The sequence below is a fragment of the Aythya ferina genome, assembly GCF_964211825.1.
Source record: "Aythya ferina genome assembly, chromosome: 11".
NCBI classification, from domain to species: Eukaryota; Metazoa; Chordata; class Aves; order Anseriformes; family Anatidae; genus Aythya; species Aythya ferina.
In genome coordinates this window covers 9,838,753-9,850,102 of record NC_140307.1, presented here as the reverse complement: position 1 = coordinate 9,850,102, position 11,350 = coordinate 9,838,753, and the positions used below count along the sequence as shown (strand labels likewise).

Below are 11,350 nucleotides of genomic sequence, written 5' to 3'. Positions count from 1 at the left end.
CTAGTGAAGCAATAGTCACTGTGCCAGTCTGAGTGTGAGCTGTTCTCCTACAACTGATGCTGTCAGGAAGTAAGCTGTACTTTCAGTCTGCAATGGCTGATCCATGATCTCATGATTCTCAACTTGAATGTTCCTCTTATGCCCTCAGCATCTCTTTGACCTTTACAGTTTTATTGTATACAGGCAGATGAACTCCTACTCTTACAGTCTAAATAGTATCAGTTGCACTCTCCAAAATAGAGCTTTGATGCCTTGACGTCGTCTTAGAGTTCTCTAAAAGAAAAGATGGATTTTATGAAAATTGTAGAGATAAATTCTAACTTCACTTTTTAGGTCCTGAGGCACATGACATGGGAGAGCAACATAGTTGGCCCCAAAATTGTAGCTAGGGATATAGGTTACGTACATCCCTGGATACAAAGTTACACAAAGTAGATGAGGGAATAGAAGAAGATATGGATTTTCATCAAGATTTGGTTCTGAACTTCATTACACATTTGCACAAAAAGCAAAAGACCATTTCAGTGCTACAAGTATATCTAGCAGAGTAATGGCATATGGCCAGGCTGAGCTCCTCTGGTTCTTGTCCTAGCAATAGCATCAGGAAATTCTTTTCTGCAAAGCAGTTCCAGTTTTTCCTATTTTGTTGTAATGAGCACTTGTTTGTTTTTCATTGTCAGTAGAAAGCTCAATTAAAAAAAAAAAAAAAAGTATGATTTAAATCTGAGTATGTACCTCCAGGATGAAGATGAGTATGTCCGAGGGTATGCTTAGGCTTTGAAACTTCAGTCCTCTACAAGGAACACTGAGGTTGTATGTCATTGTCACGTTTGATGGTTGCATGACTGGCCAGCTGTTCAAATACAATTGTATGGTTTTGGAACAGAAGCAGAACAAAGAAAGAAATCTGCTATTCTAAGAATATTTTCCTTGCCCGCCAGGGCTTTGTAATAGTGCAAACAAAAACAGCTGAAAGAAACGGTTCAAATATAGTCTGAGCTACTTTTATCTATCTTGCTCTTCACCTACCCTCCCTATGCAAGAACAGATGAAGGCATCTTAAGCAGTGTGAAATAGAAGTCAGTTACTGGTGCTTTTCTTTCCAACATTTTTTTTTTTTCTGAAATTTTCTTTGATTAAGACTTTAGTCTGTACTGCTTAGACCACAAATGTAGCTGGGGAATTTCTGCAGAGATAAGCCTGTACCATATTTTCTTACTGTTTCTAATATAAAGATGTCAGGAATATGTTAGGATTATGAAGAGATATCGAAGGTATCTGGAAAAATTGTAGAAAAAGTTTTATATCTCAGATTAAAGCACAGTAAAAGTGTTCTACAAATAATCTATTTTTAAGAATACGTAGATATAGAAAAATGTGACAGTCTTGGTAGCTTCCATAATGTCGGAATTAAGAAAAATAAGATTAAAAAAAAAAAAAGAGTGGGAGTATTTTGAGTATCCTAATCAGGTTTTGATCTTGAACCGTTAAAACTAAGCGGGGAAAAAAAATCAATAATACAGTAGTAAAGTGGAAACCAGGAAAACATCAAGTAAACTTTTTGCTATCCTTTCTCTTACATGTCTGCTAACCAGTTCTATCCATGTGTCAACAGTCTGTCAGTATGGGCTCCAAAATGTTGTCAGGGCTCTGAGTACACTCATACGTATTAACAACCCTCGCCAGCCTCAGCTGGGGCCATCCACACCTCTGCCGTGGGTGCAGGAGCTCTATTTAAGATCAGGCCTGGAAGCTGGTCCTTCTTTCAGCTTTGTCATGGTTATGCCTGGCTGTAGCTATTGTCATTTTGGGGACTGGTTTTCTGGTTTGAAGCTGTATTTCAGTTTTTTTTTTTTTTTTTTTTTTTTTAAATCTGTTTGAGATTGTCATGGATGTTATCTCCAGCCTTCCTACCCACTTTGCTTAGGAGCAAAATACAGGACAGGGTCCTAGGGGAGGGTACAGTTCCTGGGCTGCTGACCTTGCTATCTGACATGGCTCTCTCTGTTCCAAAGCAGTGTTTTTTTCCTCCTCTTGGAATGGCAAGTTGTTGGTGCAACAAACTGCTACAGACTTTAGTAAGGCCACATCAGTTAACAGAAATAGCACTTCTGTCTAGGTGTTCTCTGTGACTTCCTACAAACTGAGTTCATGTGTGCTTTTCAAGTGTTAAATACTCTTAGTAAGCAGACAGGTCTGACTAGTGTAAAAATATCATGATGTCAAAATGTAGGTATAGGTACAGGAGCCGGCATGGACAACAGAAACTTTCTAGTCTTTCAGTGCTTTTCTTTTTCTGGCAATCATCATTCTCTTTAAATCATGAGTGTCTCTTCCTAAGCATCTTTTGGAAACAAAGCAAGGTGTCACTGGACAGCCTTCAGCCTTTGTAGCAATTCAAGCAGTCTGTGTATGTTATAGCAGTGTTAACTCAAATGGTATTACTCTGATGCATTAAAACATATGAATAAGAACTTTGCCAGGCAGTTTGTTTACAGACAGATGTTGGTGACTCACGCAGGCCTGCAGCTGAAGAAGTCAAATCGAGTCCTGTTAGCCTGATAATGCTTGGAGGCTATTGCCAACAGTTGTATAGGAGATGTGAAGTCTCCATGAGAAAATTACTGATCACTGACCAGAAAGGTGAAAGGGTAATTAATGTTTCTGTATCATTGGCAATAATACATGCAGATGGTCAGAACATGCATCGACACGAGATGGCCTCCTGTGCAGTACTTCAGCATATGCACCTACTTGCCTAGTTAAATTAAGCAGGACAAGTCTGTCAGCTTATACTGGCTTTTGCCTGTGTTGGAACAACAGCCTTCCAACAGCTGGCAGTCAGTAAAGAACTAGAAACATCATTCAAACTGTTCATGAAATTATTTTTGGCATTAGCATATGCAGAAGTAAACAATATATATATTTTTGGTAAAACATGGCTTATGGAAAATAGACGTGATTGCAATGTTTTCCAGGTGATACCTGATAAGCTTGTTAGGCTGTTTCCAGTTGTCAGTGACCAAGTTCATTCATATCCAAACGCAGAGAAGCTGCAACTATTTACATCTTATATTGGAATAGTCAAGACCAGAATCTGGTTCAGTGTCTGAAGGTATAAGCTCTAGTCCAGTTTAATGCAGAAAGCCCTTTAATTTCTGTAAGGGATGTCTATGCAGAATGAGGAAAAATTCTTAGCTACTGCATGGGTCTGCAATAATGTAATTCTGGTCTATAGACTACTAGTATCAGTATCAGACTGAGAAAACATTTGAGTGAGATGCTCTCATAGTATAGATTATAAGAGCCTGCTAAGAAAAACTCAGGCTCATTCATACAATGTAGGAATGAGAGAAAGAAGCTTTTTTTTTTTTTTTTCTTTTTCTTTTTTTTTTTTTTCTCCTAACAGCTATATAGCTCCAAACTGTGAATGTAGAGCTTTACCACTTTTTTTTTTTTTTTTTTTTTTTCTCCACCCATCAATTTTTGCTAACCTTTCTTTATCCCCATTTATTGTCAAATAGACTGTATTCAATTATGTCATCACTGAATGTTAATAAGAACAACTAGTACATCTGCTGGCTCCCACAGGAGCCAGGAACCTCCTCTGATCCACCAGAGCTAAGTCAAATCTGAGTCCCTTGTGAAAATGAAATCACTTCCATCTCTTTTAGTACAATATAATAACAAAAAAGTCTTCGTTTATTTCCAGGCTACATTACTGAGTTGAGTTGAATTCATTTTATTAAGAACAAATAGCTTACCCCACTCTTATTGTACTTGACCCAATGCCTCAATATGGAGCACTTGGTCTGCAGCCAGTCTGTGGTGAGGAAAAGGGATAATTTCACTTTGGTAGTGATTCACAATATAATTTCTTATTGAAAGTTAGGTGCGCAACCTAAGAAACCACAGCAATTGTCAAAATAGCAAAAGTTGACAAGTAGAAGAGAACAGAAGAATCAGAAATAAATTTCATACTTGCTTTCTGTCTTCATGTTACTTTCAACTTTAAAGTATAGCTTAACTTGGGGGTTCTATCCTCAGTTAATACACCATCTCTCTTTCTTTTTTGAGCATCATGTTTTATTTGCTGTTTTGATCTCACCCACACGAGCCAACAGGAGTGTGCAACCATTTCATGTGTTTTGTTATAGTGTTTCTGCATTTGTAATCTTATGTGCACATGACTGCACATGAGAAAGTGTCAGTCTGTGCATCTAGTGTTTGGTAATAATAAAAACAAGTGTCACTTATCTTCTGAAGCTTTTTTCTGGTGGCTTTGTTTCTATCATTTTCTTAGTTTCTTTCAAATTTTACTGTTACTTTTTCCTTCCTTTGGTTTTGCTGCATTTCTCTATACTAATTGTTCATTTTCTGCATTCATAACTACACCATCTTAGAATTCCTCCCAGTGATGTATCATGTATATTTTCCAACCTTGTCCTTTCTCATGCCATCTCACTGCTCTATGCTTATGTTCTTCTTCCATTTCCATATTGGCCTGTCTCTAGACACTCAGCAACAGGCAGAAGTCATCTTGAGATGCAGGTCACCTACTTTGCTCATCACCCTCAACTCTAACAGTTCACTAAGGAAAAGCAATTGTCCTGCTTACCTTTGTCTGATGTTCATGATTTGCGATGTAACTGATCTCCTCAGTTTAGGCAGTAACTGTTGCCTGTTTCACAGAGCACTCAATGTTTTATTCTTAACAATCACAGAAATAAGGGCCATCAAAGACCTTGAGGAAGATAGATTGATGTCACTGAGAAAGAAAGGGCAGATAAGTTCAGGAATTCAGATTTGGCATATACACAGTTCTCCGAGGAGTAACTTTTTTTTCAAACTAGGAAAAAAGTCTGTTAATAAACATAGTGATGTGTAAGTAAACCAAATATATTTTATTTTCTGCAATGAATTTTACATTTTGTCTTATCTGTATTCAGATCACTACAAGTTTATATCTTTTGGTTATGCCCACAATAATCACCTAAATTCCTGTGAGAATATATGCTACTAAATTGTATAATGATTGTGTAAGTATTATAATTGATCTCAAAATGTCTGCCCTAACATTTTTGTTAGGGCTATGAACACTGAACTCAAAACAGAAGTATAAGTATGTGCAATGTGAATCAAGATGTGTTTGTTCTGGAGAGTCATGAAATTTAATGCATCTGCTGCTACTGTAACAGGATCATAAATATGCAGATGAGCCACAAGTTATTTTGCTCAAAGATAAAAAGGAATCTGAAACACAAGAAAGGACAAATATTTATTCAAATACTTGAAGTAGTGACCATTTGTATATATTGTATTGGTTAATGTTAGATTCATTTAAACACAAGCTGAGAGGAAAACAGTAGCTTTCTATAATGTTTAGGTCTATACATAAGTAGTTTTTCTTTCTTTAAGCCACAAGAATTTTTTCTACTTACTGTACTGATGGAGCTGTTCCCAAAGCCTGGGGCAAGGATCAACATGGAACGCAGGGGTTCTGTAACACCAAGGAATCAAAGACAGTACTGTAGCTGAACTTTGTACCTTTATTGTAATATGGGCTTGACTCTTTATAGGGTATAACATATTTGTAAAGTGTGACAGTGCATGATTGCTCTATACCCCAGAGAGCTTGTTATTTCAGGGTAAACAAGCACCCTCTACAAATACAATGCAGGGTCAAAGAACTGATTATACTGTATCAGGGTTCTCATGACTCTAGTTACAGGAAATTTAACATTTTCCTTTTATTAGTCAATCAGGTGCAGCTCTATTACTGATAACTTTGAGGCCTCAAACCCAAATTCACTTTCTGCATGGGGCCTCAGCAGGATACTTCCAGCTTTGGTATTCATTAGATTTAATCCTGATTTATGAGCCAAATGTTCTGCACTGTTTCAATGCATTTTAAATTTGTAGTTTAGCCAAACATATTTCTCCCTGAGTAGTATAGACTTTTGTTATGATGTTAAAATGACCTTCATGATCATCAGATTGGCTTAGCTGAACTTGCTTTGAAAGAATATTTATATTTAAGTGAAGTCTGCTGAAGGTGTACACCTACGTTTCAGGGCAAAGATAAATAGAGAAACATTTTTCTGGATGCGAAGGTTTTCTGTTAATATTCTCTGAGGAAGTGAAATCTGATGGTTATCACCTGATTGAACAGTTTTGTGTTTACCAGACCAGAGATTTAATTTTCTTCAATTTTGCCAATGGCTGTATCCTGCAGGTTCTCCTTTCTCTGTTTTCTCTTGCAGTTGAGGGAGAGGTGAAATTTTCTGTTGTCTTTGTAGAATATAAATCAATGAATAACAAAAAATGTTTCATAGCTGTGTTCAGTAGTGAGTATGTATGGCCATAAGTCAGTATAAAACAAAGAATAAGGCAGTCATGTTGCCAACCAACTTCATGAGACTCGGCTAGCTGTACAGATAGATGAGGTCATGATTGTGTTCAGTAAGTGCAAATGTCCATATTTCACAATTTTATGAACAATAAGGGCTTTAGAGCTGTCATTTAATGTTATTTAAATGATGCATATTTTGGAGAACAGCAATAGAAAAGCATATATGTAATCATAAAGCACTACTAATAACAGGAGACAAATGTAGGAATTACATGAACTGCAAAGAGCACCACTATAGTTTCCTGTTCAAAAATCTTATACCAACTTTGCCAAACGTGGCGTGAATGGGAATCAGAAGAATGTGTGGTAAAATTGCTAATAAGGCAATATCTAAAGGATTTTGACACTGGACAAGGGGTTGTGCAAACAGTGTAAAATAATAATAATAGTAAAAAAAAGAATAATTTTCTTGAAGAGTTTATAATTCGTACAGGTTATAGACAGAGTGATCAGAAGGGAACTTAAATGTCTCCTTAGAAATGGTGATTTCTTTTATGCTTGAATGGTCAATTAGTTTTTGTAAGATTCCTGACAAACTTTTCCAGGGATGGAAGATAGGCTTCTGGACCCTGTAAGTTTGTGGCCTTTAAGTTTAGGACGTATATTGCAGGAGTCTGCTGTGGAACTGCAAGTGCTGTGAACTTTGAAGTGGTTTTGTCAAACACATCTTGCCTGGACCCCTGACTTTCATTCGACATTTGCTTGGCTCAGCAGAAGGGATAATGGTGATCTTGAGGAGTCAAAATCTCAAAGCTTTCATGCTCACTGGAAGCTTAGAGAGAACAGTAAAGTGACAGGGGTGTGGGATGAGGCCGAGGTGAAGAAATTAAAGAAACTGCATAAAGGAGGAGACAAATCAGCTGTAGATGAAAATGCCTGGTTAAAAGCTGTCAAAACTGTAATTTGACAGTAGTAGGCAATATGATAAAAAGATGTTAGTTCTTGGGTGCTCATATTCCTCACAAAAGGGAAGATTTCTGTGTAATAAAAGCAAAATAAAACTATGAATGATGAGGGAAAATGGGATTAACTCTGCTGTCACTGCTGTAGTTTGGGTGAGACGTATTGCCGATTACTGTTTTACTAGGTAGGGTAACACAAGGTGCCTGAATTATTTATTACAATGCTTTTTGAAAATATCCTGGGGGATAATGCCTGCAGGTGTTTACCTCTGTTTTCATACATGCCCTGTGAATTCAGACATGGAGCCTATAACCTAAACTCAAGGTCATGCAAGGAATTAGTGTGTAGGATACATCAGCAGGCTTGCTTAAGTCAGTGAATCTGTCCTAAGAGTTGTCTAACATAGTCTGCTTCCTACTGCACCACTTTTCTCTTCTGTAATTCACTGCAGAGGATGAACAAGTGTTTCTAAGACCCACATATGTGATGCTTGAGTATCTTTTGTGTTGAGGGATACACATAGAACTGATGTGAAGGATGAGCAGGAGCAACCTTCTGAGAAGGTCTCGGATTAAGCTCTTGGTTTGTGTGTTTGTTTGTTTGTTTTTTTTGTTTGTTTTTTTTTTCCTCCTAGTAAGCTTGAGAAAGTAAAGAACACAAAGATGAGTGGCACTGAAAGAAAAACAAAGAAATGCCAGTCAGCCTTCAAATCTGGAAAATGCTATTAGAATTTCGGGACTGAACTTTTCAATGTAATCTGTGGCTGACACAAGTGCTAGAAATATAGTGGTTTGTTTGTTTGTTTGTTTGTGTAAATACCCACCTGGTCAGCAAATTAATGGCCCACTCTGTAGCTTTTGTATCAGGGATCCAAGGGACTCCCTCAGTGTTGAGGGCTAAGTAATCCTAAATGCAGTGCGATTCTGAATAAGGCTTGTGCAAACTGTGCCTGCCTAACTAGATGGCAGGTCTCATTCTGTAGCAGTTTCATTCTGTAGTTGTGAACAAGTTTCTTTCTATCTTTGTTCTTGCAGTACTACTGGCCGTAGTTTTGAGATGAGAAACTTGGCTTTCTGCATCAGTAGATCTAATGGCTAAATTCTGCCTAAATCGTTTGTGATCAGGTCGGATACATGTGCTGTCTGCACTAGGATATCTTTCTCTCTCACTTTTTTTTTTTTTTTTTTAAGATAACAAATGGCATGGGTATAATTGAAGTCATAATTCAAGGACCGTGCGGTTGATTAAGTAACTAGCAGCTGAAATGGATCCCTCTGGTTGCTTTTGGCATCTCCCCTTTGGCTGCTTTCCTCCCAGCCTAGTTTCAGCAGAGGGCACTCTGTTCCTAACGATGGAGGAGGCGCCTTCCCTCGCTAGTGAGAAACCTAAACACATTGGAAAAGTTTCCAGTGCAACATATTTGAACAAACTCTTCATCGGTTATGTTTAGTTCACTGGAGCGTATTTTTAACTTCGGTGGCAGGGATAATAGCCCTTTTTCTGTGCGTTGCTCCTAGCAGGCTCGACGAAAGCTTGGGACATCAGTGGGAGCCGTAGCGAAAGGTAGAGGATTTTACGGAGGTACTGCCCAGCAGCTGAGAGGGAGACCGCGAGCAGAGCTGTCGGACGAGGCGTGCTTGTCAGATTTACAGTAGGAAACCTAAAAATATCGCAGAGGGCAGCGTGATTAAAGACCTCCTCGGTGTGCGAGCAGATTTGCAGCTGGACTGCGAGAGCAGCTTGGAGATGAGACACGGGATTCTTGCGGTTTTGGAAGCCGCTCTGCGGCAGGCTTGGGGGGCTGCCTTCACGGTAGCTTTCGCCCCTCGGGGGGAAGACGAACGGCTCGGCCCCGGGCTCTCGGCTGCCGGCTCCGGAGCCCCGCCAGCCCTCGGCAGCCGGCGGGGAGCCGGGCCCCTCTGGCCGGGCGCCCGCTCGCTCTGCCCGGGGGCAGCGGGGGGGAGCGGAGCCGCGGCGGCGCTGGGGGCGCCGGGCAGGGCCATGGCCCCGCACCGCAGGTGGAGGCGCCCGGGAGCCTCCGACCGGGGCCGGGCTGGGAAGGGGGGGGACCGGGGAGAGGGAAAGGGAGGGAGGGGGGTCCAGGCCGGCTGCCAGCAGCCTGTAGGACCTTGGCTAACGGGCGGCGGTGGGCTGGAGCCTGCCGCGAGGGAGGGGCTCTCCGTGATGCAGGATGCTGGATCGCCGGTGCCGTGACGGGCCAGGCTCTCCGTGCCCTGCGGGAGGGAAGGAGGCGCCGGCGGAGCCCGAGCTGCTCCCTGCCTCCCCTCCGGCCCCGCTGAGCCGAGCCGGGCTCCGCACCAGGTGGGTGAGAGCCGCGGGGGGGCCGGGCTGGGCCATGGCAGCAGCCGCAGCCTCCCGGGGCTCTCCGGGCAGCTGCCCCCAGCCCGGGCGGGCAGCAGCGCCCTGCAGGGCGCAGACCGGCCTGGAGGGGCTCCGTGCCGAGCCCCGGGGAAAGCGGAACCGCTCGCCCGCTGGGTGAGCCCAGGCACGGCACCTGCCGATAGCAGAAGCTGCTGGATCCCGGCAGCGCCTGGCGAGGGGATCAGCCTTCCTTCTTAGCTGGCACAGCAGCCTGGGACTTGTGAATGACCGGAGCATCCAGGAGCACTAAGGGCTGAGGGTGGGTGGGGAGAGGGTGTGTTTCTTTCCTCATTTATTTTTATTTATTTTATTTATTTATTATTTTTTGTAAGATTTTTTTAAGGGATTAAACACTTCTGTAAGGAGTCTTAATTACGTTTAGTTGACAGGTGCGAGAGCTGGTTTTCATTTAGGACTCTTGATCTTTTAGAAGTAAGGTTTTCTTTTTGGTTTTGAAGGCAAGATTTCCCCACGCTGTGCGTCCTCCCAAAATATTGGGGTGGAGGGTAGGAGGAGGGGAGGGCGGGCAGGCTGCTGGTGTGTGCGTGTGCCTGTGTGTGTTAGGGGTGTGCGGAACTTGTACTACTTTATAAGGTCACTATGGTAACGAATATCTGAGGCAACAAGATGTATTGATACCAGGAGTTAACAGAATTAGCAGTGTTATTAAACGGTTTATCCTGCTGGCAGTTTTAAACTGTTTTTAAGTAAAAGTGACCAGCCATTTAGTGTTGGCCCTGTAACTGATGAGGATCACTAAATTGAAGGACTTTTTCCCTCTGCCCTGATCACTTAATCTCCGTGCTGTTATGATCAGAACTTCCAAAGGCAGTGTGAATGGTTGATGGGGTCCCAGGGCTGGGCTCTCCCTTTTGGATGGGTGAAAGTGAGAGATCACGGTGGGAGGGGTTGCTGATTTGATAAACTGACCTATGTGCAGGAGACGATCAAACTCGCCCCCTACTGCTTGCTTTCCCAAACCTTCCTTCATTCTCCCCCCGCGTCTGTTGCCTAATTGGAACTGCATCACCCTGCAGGCTGTGCTCATGGCATGCTTTCCTAGCCAGCTCCGCTGGCCAGCACGGAGCTCCAGTGTTTGCACTGAGCTTCTTCCAAAGGCTGGTTCCATCCCTTCGCCCAGTTTGCTTTAGTCATTGAAATTCCGGCACAGCCCAATTGATTTTATTTGTAACTTGAAACAATCTCTCTCAGCAGAGTCCCAAGGCACGAGGATGGCCAGCCCTAAAGCCACAGGGCTCTTCTGGGAGGTCATTTGGCTTGCCATTGCTATCTACGCTCATCTACAGGTAGGCAATGAACTTGTTGCTACTGCTGTGCTTGGTGTTTCCGATGATCTTGCCACAAACTTTCAGTTGCTGTCTTCTAAGCAAAACTGCTGAGGTACCTGCATTGTAAATGAAAGGTTTCCAATGAGAGTGGGATTTAGGTTTATCACTGAATTTAATTTCAAAGGCATCCAGATGGGAAATGGATATTTTCTCTCTCGGTAATATTGTACCTGACTCAACTGTACAGGGACCAAAGGGAGATCTTGCCAGATGTGTAATGCCTGGGGTCTTTCAAGGCAATACAGCTGCCCTTTGCCCACAGGAGATTTAGCACCTGATAAATGTTAAGATACTGTAAGTGACA

General features: G+C 41.9%; 1 protein-coding gene across 9 annotated transcripts in view; it reads left to right on the top strand.

The window, feature by feature from the left end:
• The window catches only part of ADAMTSL3 (ADAMTS like 3), a 201,766-nt gene that overhangs the window by 2,305 nt on the left and 188,111 nt on the right, over positions 1 to 11,350 (top strand). For 2 of the 9 annotated variants that reach the window (XR_014696786.1, XM_084532083.1), the window contains exons 1-2: positions 15 to 69; positions 10,910 to 11,004. Coding sequence is in view for 8 of the 9 variants with exons in the window: in XM_084532083.1 (XP_084388209.1) it covers positions 57 to 69; positions 10,910 to 11,004 (108 nt within the window). In the remaining variant the exon portion in view is untranslated. Of the gene's footprint in view, positions 1 to 14; positions 70 to 8,745; positions 8,879 to 9,494; positions 9,638 to 9,722; positions 9,957 to 10,909; positions 11,005 to 11,350 lie in introns of those variants that run through there. The other 7 variants (XM_084532087.1, XM_084532088.1, XM_084532084.1 and 4 more) reach the window with 7 other exon arrangements.